Consider the following 12,993-nt stretch of genomic DNA (forward strand, 5'->3'; position numbering starts at 1 on the left):
AGCGTTATATATTTGGGGGAGGTCTGAGAGTTTACAATGCAGGGCATGTCCGGGGCTACCATATCTGGAAAACGAGGTAGCGGAATATAGAGGTCTTTTTCTCAGTGCACCTTCTGAAAGACGTAACCATCAAACGCCAGACGGTTGCCATGGGAACCAGCGGGGGCGGGCGGTGTGTCCGGCCAGAATCCTTGATGCGCTTAGAATGTTTCTTCTTCCGGTCCTCGGTTCTTCACAACCACCGCCCCTCTCCACCGTCTCCCGCCCATTCTGTGGGCTCGGGCTCTCATCTTTCTCTTCCCCTTTTCATGCTGTCCTTTCCTGTTCTAGGCCGCCATCTTGGACCATGCGTCAAGATGGCGCCCCCCGGTCCCAGAGGCAGTGCCCAGGAGCGCCGGGGAGCCTGCGCGTGCACGTGCTCGGGCGCGGAAGGGTGGGGGCCATGATGTCAAGACGTTGCCCCGCCCCCGGTGGTCGCTCCGCCCCCGGCCCCACTCCGCCTTCCTCTCACCGGGCGAACCCGGAAGTGGAGGAGGAGGTGCGGCGGTGGTGGCAGAGCGGGCAGGCTCCGGCTGAACCGTACCAGGCAGCGTGTCTGGGGTTGGGGGCGAGGGGGCGGGGCTGAGCGGCCTGGGCATCCTGGCCTGGACGGGGCGGGGGAGGCCATGGCCTCGGCAGAGTTGCAGGGGAAGTACCAGAAGCTGGCTCAGGAGTATTCGAAGGTACCCGTCGTATGCGGGGAGTAGGGGGTCCCCGGCCCTGCGGCCTCGGGTTGCCTTGGCAGCGACTTGTCGGGACACAGGGGGACGGCGGAGGGGGGAACGTGAGCGCGCCCCTTCTCTCTCCTCCGCCTCTTCTGTCCACCATTACCGTGCCTCCACCTGCAGCTCTCAGGAGATGGGGCCGGGCGGGGTCTAGGTCCGTGTGCGTTTCTGCGGGAAGGAGCAGTTTGATTCTTCCTTCTCACTGAACTAGCGGGCTTGGACTGGGATGTCAGAAATCCTGGCTTCCGCCTCTGGTGCTGGTCGGGAGGGGACGGGGAAAGGTGAGGACTATCCCTCCACGGCTGCTTCCTCAATTTTCCTAGCCTAGCGATGGGAAGGATCAAGCTTTCTCCTTTCCCACAGGGATGATATGAGGATAAAGAGATTTATCTGCCCCCAGTCAAGTCAGGAGTGTAAATAGAGTCATGCGTGTAAACTGCTTCACCAGAGATGGGGGGTTATGAATGGATTCAGTGCTTTGGCAAGATGTCTGAAAATGATTTTGAAAGTTTGAGTGCTAGGGCTGTGTCCTTTTATCTCTCTTTTTCTTGGATCACCTGGACTGGGGAAGAGCACCCAGCAGGTGCTCAATACATGTTGAATTAAGCAAAGTAGGGACCTGTCCCTTTGTTGTATTTATGGCATCAGTCCTTTAAACGATGGAACCCTTTTCTCAGAGAAGGGTGGTGCTGCCTCAGGAATATTCTAATGAAGTACTGAAAGCAGAATCTTACATTTTTGGAAATTGATTCATTAGTCATTAAACTTAGTTTTCAATGATCTTGGCCTTCATGGGAGCCACTGGAAGACTTAGTCCCCTTTTTACAATTTGGAGAAACTGAGACACTTTTTAATTTCATGAGACAAACGTGCAGCAGGGCAAAATGAAATATTTGAAAAATAAAACCTGTGCCTAAACATACACACTTAAGTCTTTTGACCATCAAATGGGAGCCTTTTGGGATGCTACACTTATTACATGCGGTGCTACCATTGGCAAAACTTCTTGTGTTTCCATTCGAATTTGCGTGCACGGCCTGTGGCATGATGTTAGTGACAGCAAGTTTTTATCCTTTGAAGGAATATTTTTTTGTTTGAAAGGGCCAGAACTTATTTGGAACAAATCCATGTGATGAAGTGTGGTGGGTGGAGGATGACAGTACTCAAACTTGGCTCTACTATTTTTGGGTGAAAATGTTTCATGAGTATAAAGTAAGGGGACTGATTTCTGGAGAGTAAACAAGCTCACAAGGCAATTCCAAATGGCAGAAGAGAGTTCCAGAAATATTTTGCACAGTGACTGCATTGCTGAAATAATTGTATAGCCTCCCAAAAGTAATAAAAACTTTGAAAGATTTTATTATTTTGGATTTGTAAGCTCTTTTGTTCAGCAATTAGTGCCACCTGTGAACAATCTGCCGGGCCCTGTTGAGTGAGGCAGAGTTCCACCTTAAGGAGAACCCTTTAACAGAATGTTCAACTGTTGTACATAATTATGATACAGGATGACAAGTGTTAGCTCAGTAGGAGCACAGAAGAAATGGCGGGTGAGGGTAGAAGTTACTTAGATTGGGGAGTAGGGAATAGGGAGGAAAGGATGGATGGTAGTACTCCAGGCAAAGGAGACAGTCTCTGCTGACGTGAAGGCACGTTCAGATACACGACAGAGAGTGGTGAAATATGGTTGGAGGGGTAATTTGGACCCGATCATGAAGGGTTGTGGATGTCAAATAAAAATTTTGAACTTTGAGTAATGGAGAGATGTTAAAGGTTTTCGAACAGGAGAGTGACATTGCTTTTAGAAAGAAAATTGATAGCTGTGTGGAGGATGGACTGACATGGGGAAAGATTGGTGAAAAGAAGACCAGACTATAGGCTCTTTGAATAATTTTGGGGAGTGTAATTTCGGATTAAATAAAGTTTTGTGATTGTTGAGATGGAGAGGGGGGCTTAGATACAGGAATTATGGTTACAAAGTATGGTTTAGTTTACCTCTTTTTTGTGTGCCTGCTTTGCACATAGCAGCAAACTTATGAAGGATAGAAAGGTGTCAAGGCAGTCATCCTTGTGTCTCATTCATTCTGTGGGACGTGATGAGTGAGGGAAGACTGAGAGTTGACCCTGAAGGTGACCCATGGACTGCTCTGAGGGAACACCACTGCCACTGGCAGAGGAAGGTGGGCAGGAAGGTGAGCCAGTTTGGAGCGAAGTTTAGGTGCAATCATAGTATTTATGGTTGGAAGGTACATTGAAGCTATCTTATTCACATAGTAGCTTGAGATGATGTTGGGGTAATTGCTGAAAATTTCTAGTGGAGAGGGACTGGCTGAAAGGACAAAGGCCAAAGCTTTTGTAATAATTCCCATATAGACAATAGTTCCCATAAAGACAATAGTTGAACTTTGAGAGTTAATCACTTTAGGTAGATTCTTTGGGGAACACCTGTGGGAAGGATGTGACAGTAGGAGGAAATGCTAAGGAGACTATAGGAGGTCTGCCAGACTTCAGGTTATCTCCCGTATTGGGCCAGACCATTTTTCATCCTTTAATTGCAATGTGATGGAAATTTCAGTATGTGAGAACACGGATTGGTTAAAAGATTTCATGTGCTTTTCATTCCCTGTCAGTTCTAGTGCCAAGCAATTTCTAGATAAGATCTATGCTATCGATACCTTCAGCCCTGTGCCTATGGAAGGGGGTATTCTACCTTTTTGATAGCTTCCCTGGTGCAGAAATTGTGGGCTGATGTTGAAATCCAGTTACATCTTTCTTTTTCCTTATTTAGGATACAAAGAAAAGAGATTTCCTTTAATATGTAGAAGGAGGCCTACAAATCGAGAGAGCAGCAAGCATGATCCCTAAACCAAGGACATTTGCAGGATCTTCTCATTCTTATTTAATGCAGATCTTGGCCTGTGTTCCGGGAAGGGGCCCATTTCTTCCTTTGTAACTTCTATCATCATCTTTTTTCCCCCTGAGAAAGAAAAAAAGCAGTATGAGGAGCTTGCATTAAAGAGACTGAAAGTTTCGTTAGATAAAAGATGAACCATGGAGGCCGAAACAGGTGAGAATTTCTGAGGTGGACAGGTTACTAAAACAGTGTTATGGAAAGGTCAGTAAAAGTGGAGATTAAGACCCTCTGGTTTGGGCAATTAGGCGATCACTGGAGGCTTTAAACATTTCTGGTTTAACAGAGTTTGGGGGAGGGGAATGGTATGTAGAAGCTGGTTTTCAGAGATTTATGAAGTTAATAGGTAATAGACGGAGGCTGCCCCTTTGAGACGTGAGGGAAAGTTAATCAAGCCCTCATTTTTCAAAGACCATTTCTTACTTGGTGTTTCTTCCACGGCCTGCTCTGCTTCTGATGCTCTGGTATATCTCATTCTGGAGATGAGGCTGAGAGCATGCAGTCCTGGCTCATTTGATTTCAGCCTGCTTTCTCTGAACGGGCTTCTGCACTCTTGCCTGGCACCATGTTAATGTGTAGGCAAGTTTGAAGTTCTCATCTTTCCAGTGTTTGTGTTACTCTGGGTTCTCAAAGTGTAGACCCTGGATCAGCATCATCAGTGGCTGGAAATGGGTTAGAAATACAAATTCTTGGGTCTACCCAGGACTTACTGAATCTGAAACTGGTGGTCAGACCCAGCAGTCTGTGTTGTAACAAACCTCTCCAGTCATTTGGATGCATACCAGAACCATTGCTCAGGAAATGGTATCAGTATAGTAGCTTTTGCTCAGATAATCTTTTTAAAGCTCTTTTCAAGGCAATAAAAGCCAATGGGGGGACTTCCCTGGTGGTCCAGCGAGTAAGACTCCACGCTCCCAATGCAGGCGGCCCGGGTTCGATCCCTGGTCAGGGAACTAGGTCCCACATGCTGCAACTAAAGATCCTGAGTGCCGCAAGGAAGATCCCGCATGTGACAATGAAGATCCCATGTGCCACAACTAAGACCTGGCACGGCCAAGTAAATAAATAAATATTTAAAAAAACCCTACAATAATCAAAACAATGTGATACTGGCAAAAAAAAAAAAAAAAAAAGCCAATGGGAAAGGTAAACATCCATTATTTCTCTAACAGTTGACTTTGCAATTGATGCTTCTTTTAGTTACAAAGGAGATTGCCTTTTGAAACTTTTTAGACTTATACTCTTACAGATGCTCATTTTGGGAAAGGATCAGTCTTGATTTGGTATGTTTGCTTTCCAGATAGCAGGGCTTGGCTGAACCTGATTGATCGCCCTCTCTTGTAAGAGAAATAGACTCTGGGGCTGGATTGGATTAAAATGGAGTATCAGCTTTTTTCTACCCTAATGTGTAGGGTTCACTACTAAAGGTGGATTGGAAAACGGTCTGTGTTCAGTGCTATCCAGTGGAACTTTCAGGATAATGAGAATGTTCTGCGTATTTGCTGTCCAGTAGGGTGACCACTAGCATGTGGGGCTATTGAGTACTTGAGATGTGGCTAGCTGAGCTGAGGAAATGAATTTTGGATTTTATTTACATAATTTAAGTTTAAATAGGCACATGTGGATATGGCTACCCTGTTGAGCTGTGCTAGCTTAGCCCCTAGATCATCACGAACATAAGTGTCTATGTGACTCACCTGAAGACCTTGTTAAACTGCAGATCCTTTCTCAGTAGGTCTGGGGTGGGGCCTGAGATTCTGCTCCTAGGTGATGCTGCTGCAGCTGTCCGCAGACCGTACTTTGAATAGCAAGGCTTTAGAAAGACCGGGGTGTCCTACTCTCCGTCTAAATTCAGTTGAATTTTCAACCAGTCCCTGGTGAAGCAGCTAGATTACAGGATTGGGAGTGGGGGTTTTGTCCTAATGAATTTCCTCGCATGGGAGCAGGAGCTGGAGAAAGGGTCTCATTTGAGGGCAGCTCTGAAAAAAGGTTTTCTTCCCAACTCAGTGACAAAATGACCCCAGCCATTAGTACATAGTATGTAGCCTTCAGTTACTTTATCCTTTTCCATGGCGAGGAGCAAGTTAGTAGGCAGAGAGAAAGACTAAGTGGTATTCCCAGCACTGTAGAATACCTAAAATGTTAGAACTGGGAGTTTTTTTTAAGGATCATCCAGGCCAGAGATGCTGAAACTGTGGTTTGCAGATGACTCAAGTGTGCTGAAATCAGGGTTTTGGTGAGGCTTAGGGATGGGCTTCAGGTTATCTGTTGCATACATTACTTTGTAATGGAGAAAAGCTATACATCTAAAGATTTGTTTTATAGGGTCATAAAACATGTATAAATGTCAGAATGTCCACTGTATGGAAACAGTTATGTAAGAGTGATTCTAACACTGAAGATTCTAGCTATCTCTTATAGTTGTTTACTGTGTTACATTTAAACACCTTTTATTTAGAGCATTTAATTTGCTTAATTAACTAAAAATTTATTGAGTGCCTTCTCTATCCATAGCATTGATCTTTCATTGTAGGCAGGAGATACAAGGAAGTATACTGTAGTCTCTATTGTGAAGGACAGTTTAATTGGCAGATGGGACTTGAGTATAGAAATCATACATAAATTAGTAAACATAAAATGTACTGCTTTAAAAAGTAAAATTAAAACTGAACAGTTTAAATAAGAGATGTCTTGTTACTAGCAAGTGCCCAGGGAACTGAGGGCAAGGTCACTGTGGACCATAGGGGCACCATAGAGAATGGTTAGGGAAAATATGGAAGAAGTAGGATCAGAGTAGGAAGTAGGCTCTAGTAGAACAGTTGGGGTTTGGTTGGTCAAAATGAGAAAAGGCTGTGTTTTCAGAGTAAAGGTAAAGCTAATCAAAAGATTACAACACAATGAAAAATGAGGTTTGAAAGGACTAAGAGGGTTTCTGAGTTGGGATTCAGAGGACCGTTTCTCTACTGAATGGAACAAAAGTGCATGGCACAGCTGCTGGAAATAGGCTATGTCCCCTTCTGGAGGATTTTTCTGTCCTAGTGGAGACTTCAGGGCAGTTGTTTCTCAGTTACATCCACATCCACTGGAGTCTCCACACTAGTCTCCTAGAGTCATTAGTGACCGTCGGTACCTGTTTCTGAAACAAACACTGCATTTGCCTCCCACTGTGGTGAATGCTGGTGAGGAGAAAGACAAGATTCTAAAAGACCAGGCTGGTCACAGCAGTGTCCGCATTTGACAAGATGTTGGTCAGTAATGCAGAGATGTGGCAGTAGTGATGCTGAAATGCAGGAAGATGCCAAATGCCAAGTGCAGGTAACAAGGCAGTGGAATAGGCCAAGCTTATCCTTTTCTACCTACCAAATAATAGAAAGGGATTTTCGATAAATATTTCTAAAAGCTGCCTTTTCTGTTGAATGTTTCCATTGAAACTGTGTTTGAATTGTTACCAATTTAGCAAACAATATTTTCCAAAGGAAAATCGAAATCATTTTTCATTATAATCAGATTAAGTTCCAAACAGCAGTAATTTGAAAAATTTGATTTTGCTTTTATGACACGGTAGGCTGTTCAGTTTGCTTTATGTAGCTTGTAAGTGTGCCTTAAAAATTAAAGGTGAGGTTTTTTTTGTTTGTTTGAAAACTGATGTAGTTCTGGTCCTACAGAAAATTGTCAGTTCAGCAGATTTCAAGCTTCATCCCTAGTCCTTGAGGCAGTCATTAGGACCTTCTAAATACCACACAAAGAAGAAGATCAGAGAGCAAAGTTAGAACAGGGGTATGAAATGAAACATAAAGACTGAAGTAGTATTGCTGTCCTTTGGCTATATGGATTTGAAAGTATTTATTGAATTCTCTTACCTAGGTAGCGCATTATCCAAGAATATGTTGATATTGCTTAAAAGGTAAAATACTACACGATGGAAGTCAACATTAAAGTGGTATTTATTTCTCTCTTCTGAACTTCTAGAGCAGAGTGTAAAGAGCCTAATAGCAAATATTTTAGGCTTGGGACCATATGGTTTCTGTTGCATCTACTCATCTCTGTCATTGTCTGTCACACAAAAACAATCATAGATAATTCATAAATATTCAAATATTCCTACTCTTCTGGCATAGAAAAAGGTCATTTCTGTTCTCAGGAGACAGATGTGAGCTATGCAGAACTAGAAGTAGATTTTTTTTTTAAGCTCATAGGTAAAATTGTCCTATTCATTTAGTTTCTCAGAGAAGAACCTGGTCTTTCATGGTCTCTGTACTGAGTCCTCAGAAAATTAGTCTGTAACCCTTTTGCTTCAGCTACACTGGGCTGGTATATTTATACTCACATGCTCTGTGTTGTGCTTGCTGATAACTACAGAAGGTTTATCTTTCAAAACCCTGCTGGTGGTGGTGATATAGATGTATACCTAAGTAGAAATTCATCAAGCTGTATAATTTCTGTTTTGTACATTTTATTTAAAATAAAGTTAGACCTCAATTAAAAAAAAAAAACTGTGAAAGAAGCCCAAGTCCTACCTCTTCAAAGGCTTCTGCCACCTCTCCAGCCCGCTACTTTTCTCAGTTTTATGTAGCTTTATAAACTAGTAGCCAATATTGTCTAATGACATTATGCCTGGAGTCAAAACTGCTGGTGTCTGAATCTCAGCATTGCTACTGAACTTCTCTGTACCTTGGTTTCATCTGTAAAATGGCGATAATTATAGCACCTATTTCATAGGGTTGTGAGGATTAATGAGGTAGTGTATGTAAAGTAGGACAGTGCCTGGTATGTAACGAGCATTCAAATGCTAGCTGCTATTATTATCAATTTCTAAATTGAGCTTGCTTCTTAGTTGCTTTTGTACACTGCTTCCACTGATGCCTGATTAAAAGTCCTCCATTCCTGAGGCTATTGCGGGTGATGATATTTGCATGACTAATATTCATATTACAGATGAATGGTGTGTCAGAATTTCAAGGAAAATGACATACTCACTACCCTATTATCTATTGTATTAGTTTTTATTTAGGGATGTGATTGGTTTCATAGAAAGAACCATGTAGGGGAAGTCGAGAGACCTGGATTTTAGTCTCAGTTTTGCACTGATTAGTTTTATGTCATTGGGCAGCTCAGCCTCTGTGTCCTTATTTGTCAAATGGCAGACTGATGGTCTCTACTATTCTCTTCCGGGCTAACATTCTTGTTCTCGTATATGTGTGAGCAGATAGTTACTCAGCGTACTGATTCCTGTAAAGTTATGGTAAGTGATTTCCTTGCGGTAAGTGATTGCTTTATATTAAAAATTAATTATTTCCTCCTCTGTTTTCAGCTTCGGGCTCAGAATCAGGTCTTGAAAAAAGGTGTTGTGGATGAACAAGCGAATTCTGCTGCTTTAAAGGTAGGCTACAGGGTATTTTGTGTTGTGAGGGTTAGGTTAGTGTTTGGTGAAGCTCACAGCAGGGAATTCAGCTCAGTTTTCTGGGTTAAATTCCCAACTCTGACAGTGACTCACTAGGAATAGGGGAGGGTAATAGAGTTTTTTTGTGTTTAACTTTTCTACTTGCTTAGGTATGAATGTGATGTGCTTTGACTTCCTTAGCTAGAAATTACAAAAATGTATTATTGGACTGTATGTAATGCATTTCTCTCATACCTGCTTCTCTCATAGCTAAATTCATCAGGATTAATGGGGCTTCTTATCTGGCTTCATCTGATAGCACTCTGTGGGGCTGTGTCATATTCATGTTTATATCCCCAGCATTCAGCCGATGGTTGTCGCCTACTAAATGGATTTGAAAGTGTGAATCATTTAGTCCATTAATCTTGCTTTGAGGTCGAGCTGTTTAATAGTAATAACCTGTGTTAATGAGGACTGTTTGAGTGATACATCTTACCATCAGCACCTTTAACTGAGAGGAGAAATATGGTGGGAGTTGCAGGAATATGTTTCTACCTCATTTTAGTAGGCATATAATAAGTACTGCTTAGTGATATTTTTTTTTTTTTTTTTTTTTTTTTTTTTGCGGTACGCGGGCCTCTCACTGTTGTGGCCTCTCCCGTTGCGGAGCACAGGCTCTGGACGTGCAGGCTCAGTGGCCATGGCTCACGGGCCCAGCCGCTCCGCGGCACGTGGGATCTTCCCGGGCCAGGGCACGAACCCGTGTCCCCTGCATCAGCAGGCGGACTCTCAACCACTGCGCCACCACGGAAGCCCTAGTGATATTTTTAATTGGAAAAATTAATTCGAGGATATGGATTCCTTCTTGGCCAAGTTTCAGTTAAATATATGGCCTACCTCATTCTTTCGCTCTCTCCCTTGCTTCCTCTTTAGAGAAAAGGGCTTAAGATTCCCTTTACTCTTCTCTCTTTCTGGAGTAGGCCCCAACCAGTGACATATCCTGAGAATTTCCACTCAGGTCTCCAAGACCCAGAGATATGTCCTTTCACTTGGCTGGTGTTGGATCCTCCACTAGAGAAATCTGTCTCTTGAGGGCGCTCCCTCCTCAGGTGCTGTTTCACAGACTCAGGGCTGCGATAGTTCAGAGCGTCTTACGCATACTCCCAAAGCTCTCTGTGCCCAAGCTGAGATGATTAAAAATAAGCTTTAAAGTCAGGATATGTTAGCCAAGTTATTATTTTGCCTAAATCACTGAAGAAATGATTATTATCTCTCCTCATGATGTTTAAAACCTGTTACTGGGGAAGGTATTTCCTAACTCGTCTTAGTAGTCCACTCTGGTGTTTGACACCCTCCTGTTGCTGGTTGTGTTCAATTAACTCTGTGATAGTGGCTGTGGTGGCAACAGCAGGCTCTGTTTATTGAGCACCCACTGTGTGTCAGGCATTACGCTAGCACATTACATCCATTATCTCAGTTTTCACAACAGCTCTGTGAGGGCAGACGCCACTATTATCGTCCTCATTGCAGAAACTAGGGTTTACAGAGAGGTTGGCTTGGATGTCTTCTGAAATTAATGATTGGTTAATGGAGTTGGAACATTAGTCAACTAGTGATTAACTAACTATAAGGATGTAAAGAAATTACTTTATGTTTTACTATTCATCACAGTGGTCATTAAAATTATAGTGAGAATGACAGTTTGCCAGTTTGCTCAGTGGGAATGTTAGGATGTCTCTGTTAGAGTAGGCATTTGATTATATTGGGTTTGTCTCTTCAGTGAGTTGTTAGATACAGTAAACATTCATTGATTTGAATTTCTATAATTTGAAATATATAGTAATTTGGACATGGGCTGGGCCTAAGTTTACCATTGAACTTCAAGTAAAAATTAAGGACTTACTAAACAAACAACAGAAAAGGAAAATGTTTTTCTCTTTAATGAAAACATATTCTATCCCTCTAGCTGTGCCCTCAACATGCAAATAATGTCAATAGATTGCAGACACCAGCCTCTGGTTTTTAGGTTGCTGTTTCAATATCCTTAAATCTCCTATTCATTAAAAGTTGACCTCTTAGCTTTATAGTGGTTTTTCAATGAAAGTAATAAAAGCACAGATCTTTCAATATACGGTAGTATATGGCCATCTGTGTTTGATTACCAGTGAACACAAAGTTGTCAGAACGTCGTAAGGAAAATATAGTTAGAATAATTTTTTTTTTTTTTTTTTTTTTTTTTTTTTGCCACACTGCGTGGCATGTGGGATCTTAATTCCCTGACCAGGGATCGAGCCCATGCCCCCTGCATTGGAAGCACAGAGTCTTAACCACTGGTCTGCCAGGGAAGCCCCAGAATAATATTTTTTTAAAAAAATAGAGTGAAACTAAATATTTCTCTTGTTTCCCATTTTCTTACCCTTACCATGGTATAAACAGTACAGAATGGTCAGTAGAAGATGTCTTGTTTAGATTTTAGATTTTGTTTCTATTTTCATTTTAAAGCATCTGAAACTATTCTTGTGTTAGGATAATATTGATTTTTATCTTTGACAAATCAGAATAATTTAAAGTGTATTAAAAAGACATCATTTTGACTGACTTAAATTCAAGGAGGATTTATAGGAAATAGTGAATACAAATATATTTCTTCCATTCTTGCTTACTGAAGGGCATCATCAGTGAGTCTGAGGTTCTCTTTAAACTTTCAAGTTTATAAAATTGTAGCCTCAGACTTCGTGTCTCCTCACTGCCAGACACAAGTATAACAACATTATATAACAACACGTAGTTATGGATATTTTACTCTAAGTCGATGACTGTTACTTCAGTATATATACTCTTTTAGTTTTATTTTTAAATATGCTTGGTTTGGCCAGAAAATGATTTTGTCACAAAACAGAGCTAAAAACATAGGAACTGTAATGATAAACATACAACTTGAATTCCTTAAAGCAAGAGGTTTTGATTATATTCTGGTGAAAGAAAAAAATATTTTTTTTCATTATTTTTAAATGTTAAGGCTAAATTACAAGGAATGGTCTCTTTTCGCTTTGATGTAGGAACAACTGAAAATGAAGGATCAATCGCTGAGAAAACTGCAGCAGGAAATGGACAGTTTGACATTCCGAAATCTGCAGCTTGCCAAGAGGGTAGAGCTACTTCAAGATGAACTGGCTCTAAGTGAACCCCGAGGCAAGAAAAACAAGGTAGGTCAAGTAAAAGCAAGTTAGTGTGACCTTGTCATTAGGTACAGACATCCCAGGCCATCCTGGTTTTAACAGAAGTCCTCACCTCCAAATACTCTAAAGTTCCTTTATTACACCTGGATATTGGGTCAAGAAAGCAGACATTTATTATTAATATATACCAAGTATTAGAGGCATTTTCATATGGAAGTGAGTTTTCAAGAATTTATTAGGAGCCAACATGCACATAGTTGATTTAGTGACTGAGAAAAGTGAAGGGAGTCTCTCATATTGGTCAAAATTATTGATATTTTTTAGTTATACTGAGTTGCCATTAACCCAAGGTAGGGCAGATAGAATGAGAAACATTGTCAAAGTGTAACTGCTGTCTGTGAAAGTAGCCGTTGAAGTACTCATACATTAGGCTTGTAAGTTTGTTGCAGATGTATTTTCTTCGGGTGTTTATTCTTAGGAGTTCAATTTGGTATTCTTGTCCTGAGATGTAAATATAATTTTTTGCCTTCTGGTTTTATGTAGTGAGGTGAGATTCTGATTACTCTAAGATGGATGATCCAGTACCTCTGATCATTCTGTGATTTAGAAGTTGCTTCTTTTTTAAGGGCAGGAGCTAGTGATTGAGTCTTTAAAAGTCTTGTATGGGCTTCCCTGGTGGCGCAGTGATTGAGAGCCCGCCTGCCGATGCAGGGGACGCGGGTTCGTGCCCCGGTCCGCGGAGATTCCCACATGCCGTGGTGC

At 41.8% G+C, this 12,993-nt stretch overlaps 1 protein-coding gene across 6 annotated transcripts in view; it reads left to right on the plus strand.

Moving 5' to 3' along the window:
* Nucleotides 1-546: 546 nt before the first annotated feature.
* PPP1R21 (protein phosphatase 1 regulatory subunit 21) overlaps nucleotides 547-12,993 on the plus strand; it is a 61,395-nt gene continuing 48,948 nt past the window's right edge. For 2 of the 6 annotated variants that reach the window (XR_003682282.2, XM_028496752.2), the window contains exons 1-3: nucleotides 629-722; nucleotides 8,984-9,052; nucleotides 12,112-12,258. Coding sequence is in view for 5 of the 6 variants with exons in the window: in XM_028496752.2 (XP_028352553.1) it covers nucleotides 666-722; nucleotides 8,984-9,052; nucleotides 12,112-12,258 (273 nt within the window). In the remaining variant the exon portion in view is untranslated. Of the gene's footprint in view, nucleotides 723-3,443; nucleotides 3,829-8,716; nucleotides 9,053-12,111; nucleotides 12,259-12,993 lie in introns of those variants that run through there. The other 4 variants (XM_007118264.2, XM_007118266.4, XM_007118265.4 and 1 more) reach the window with 4 other exon arrangements.

Source organism: Physeter macrocephalus, chromosome 12, assembly GCF_002837175.3.
Source record: "Physeter macrocephalus isolate SW-GA chromosome 12, ASM283717v5, whole genome shotgun sequence".
Taxonomy (NCBI): domain Eukaryota; kingdom Metazoa; phylum Chordata; class Mammalia; order Artiodactyla; family Physeteridae; genus Physeter; species Physeter macrocephalus.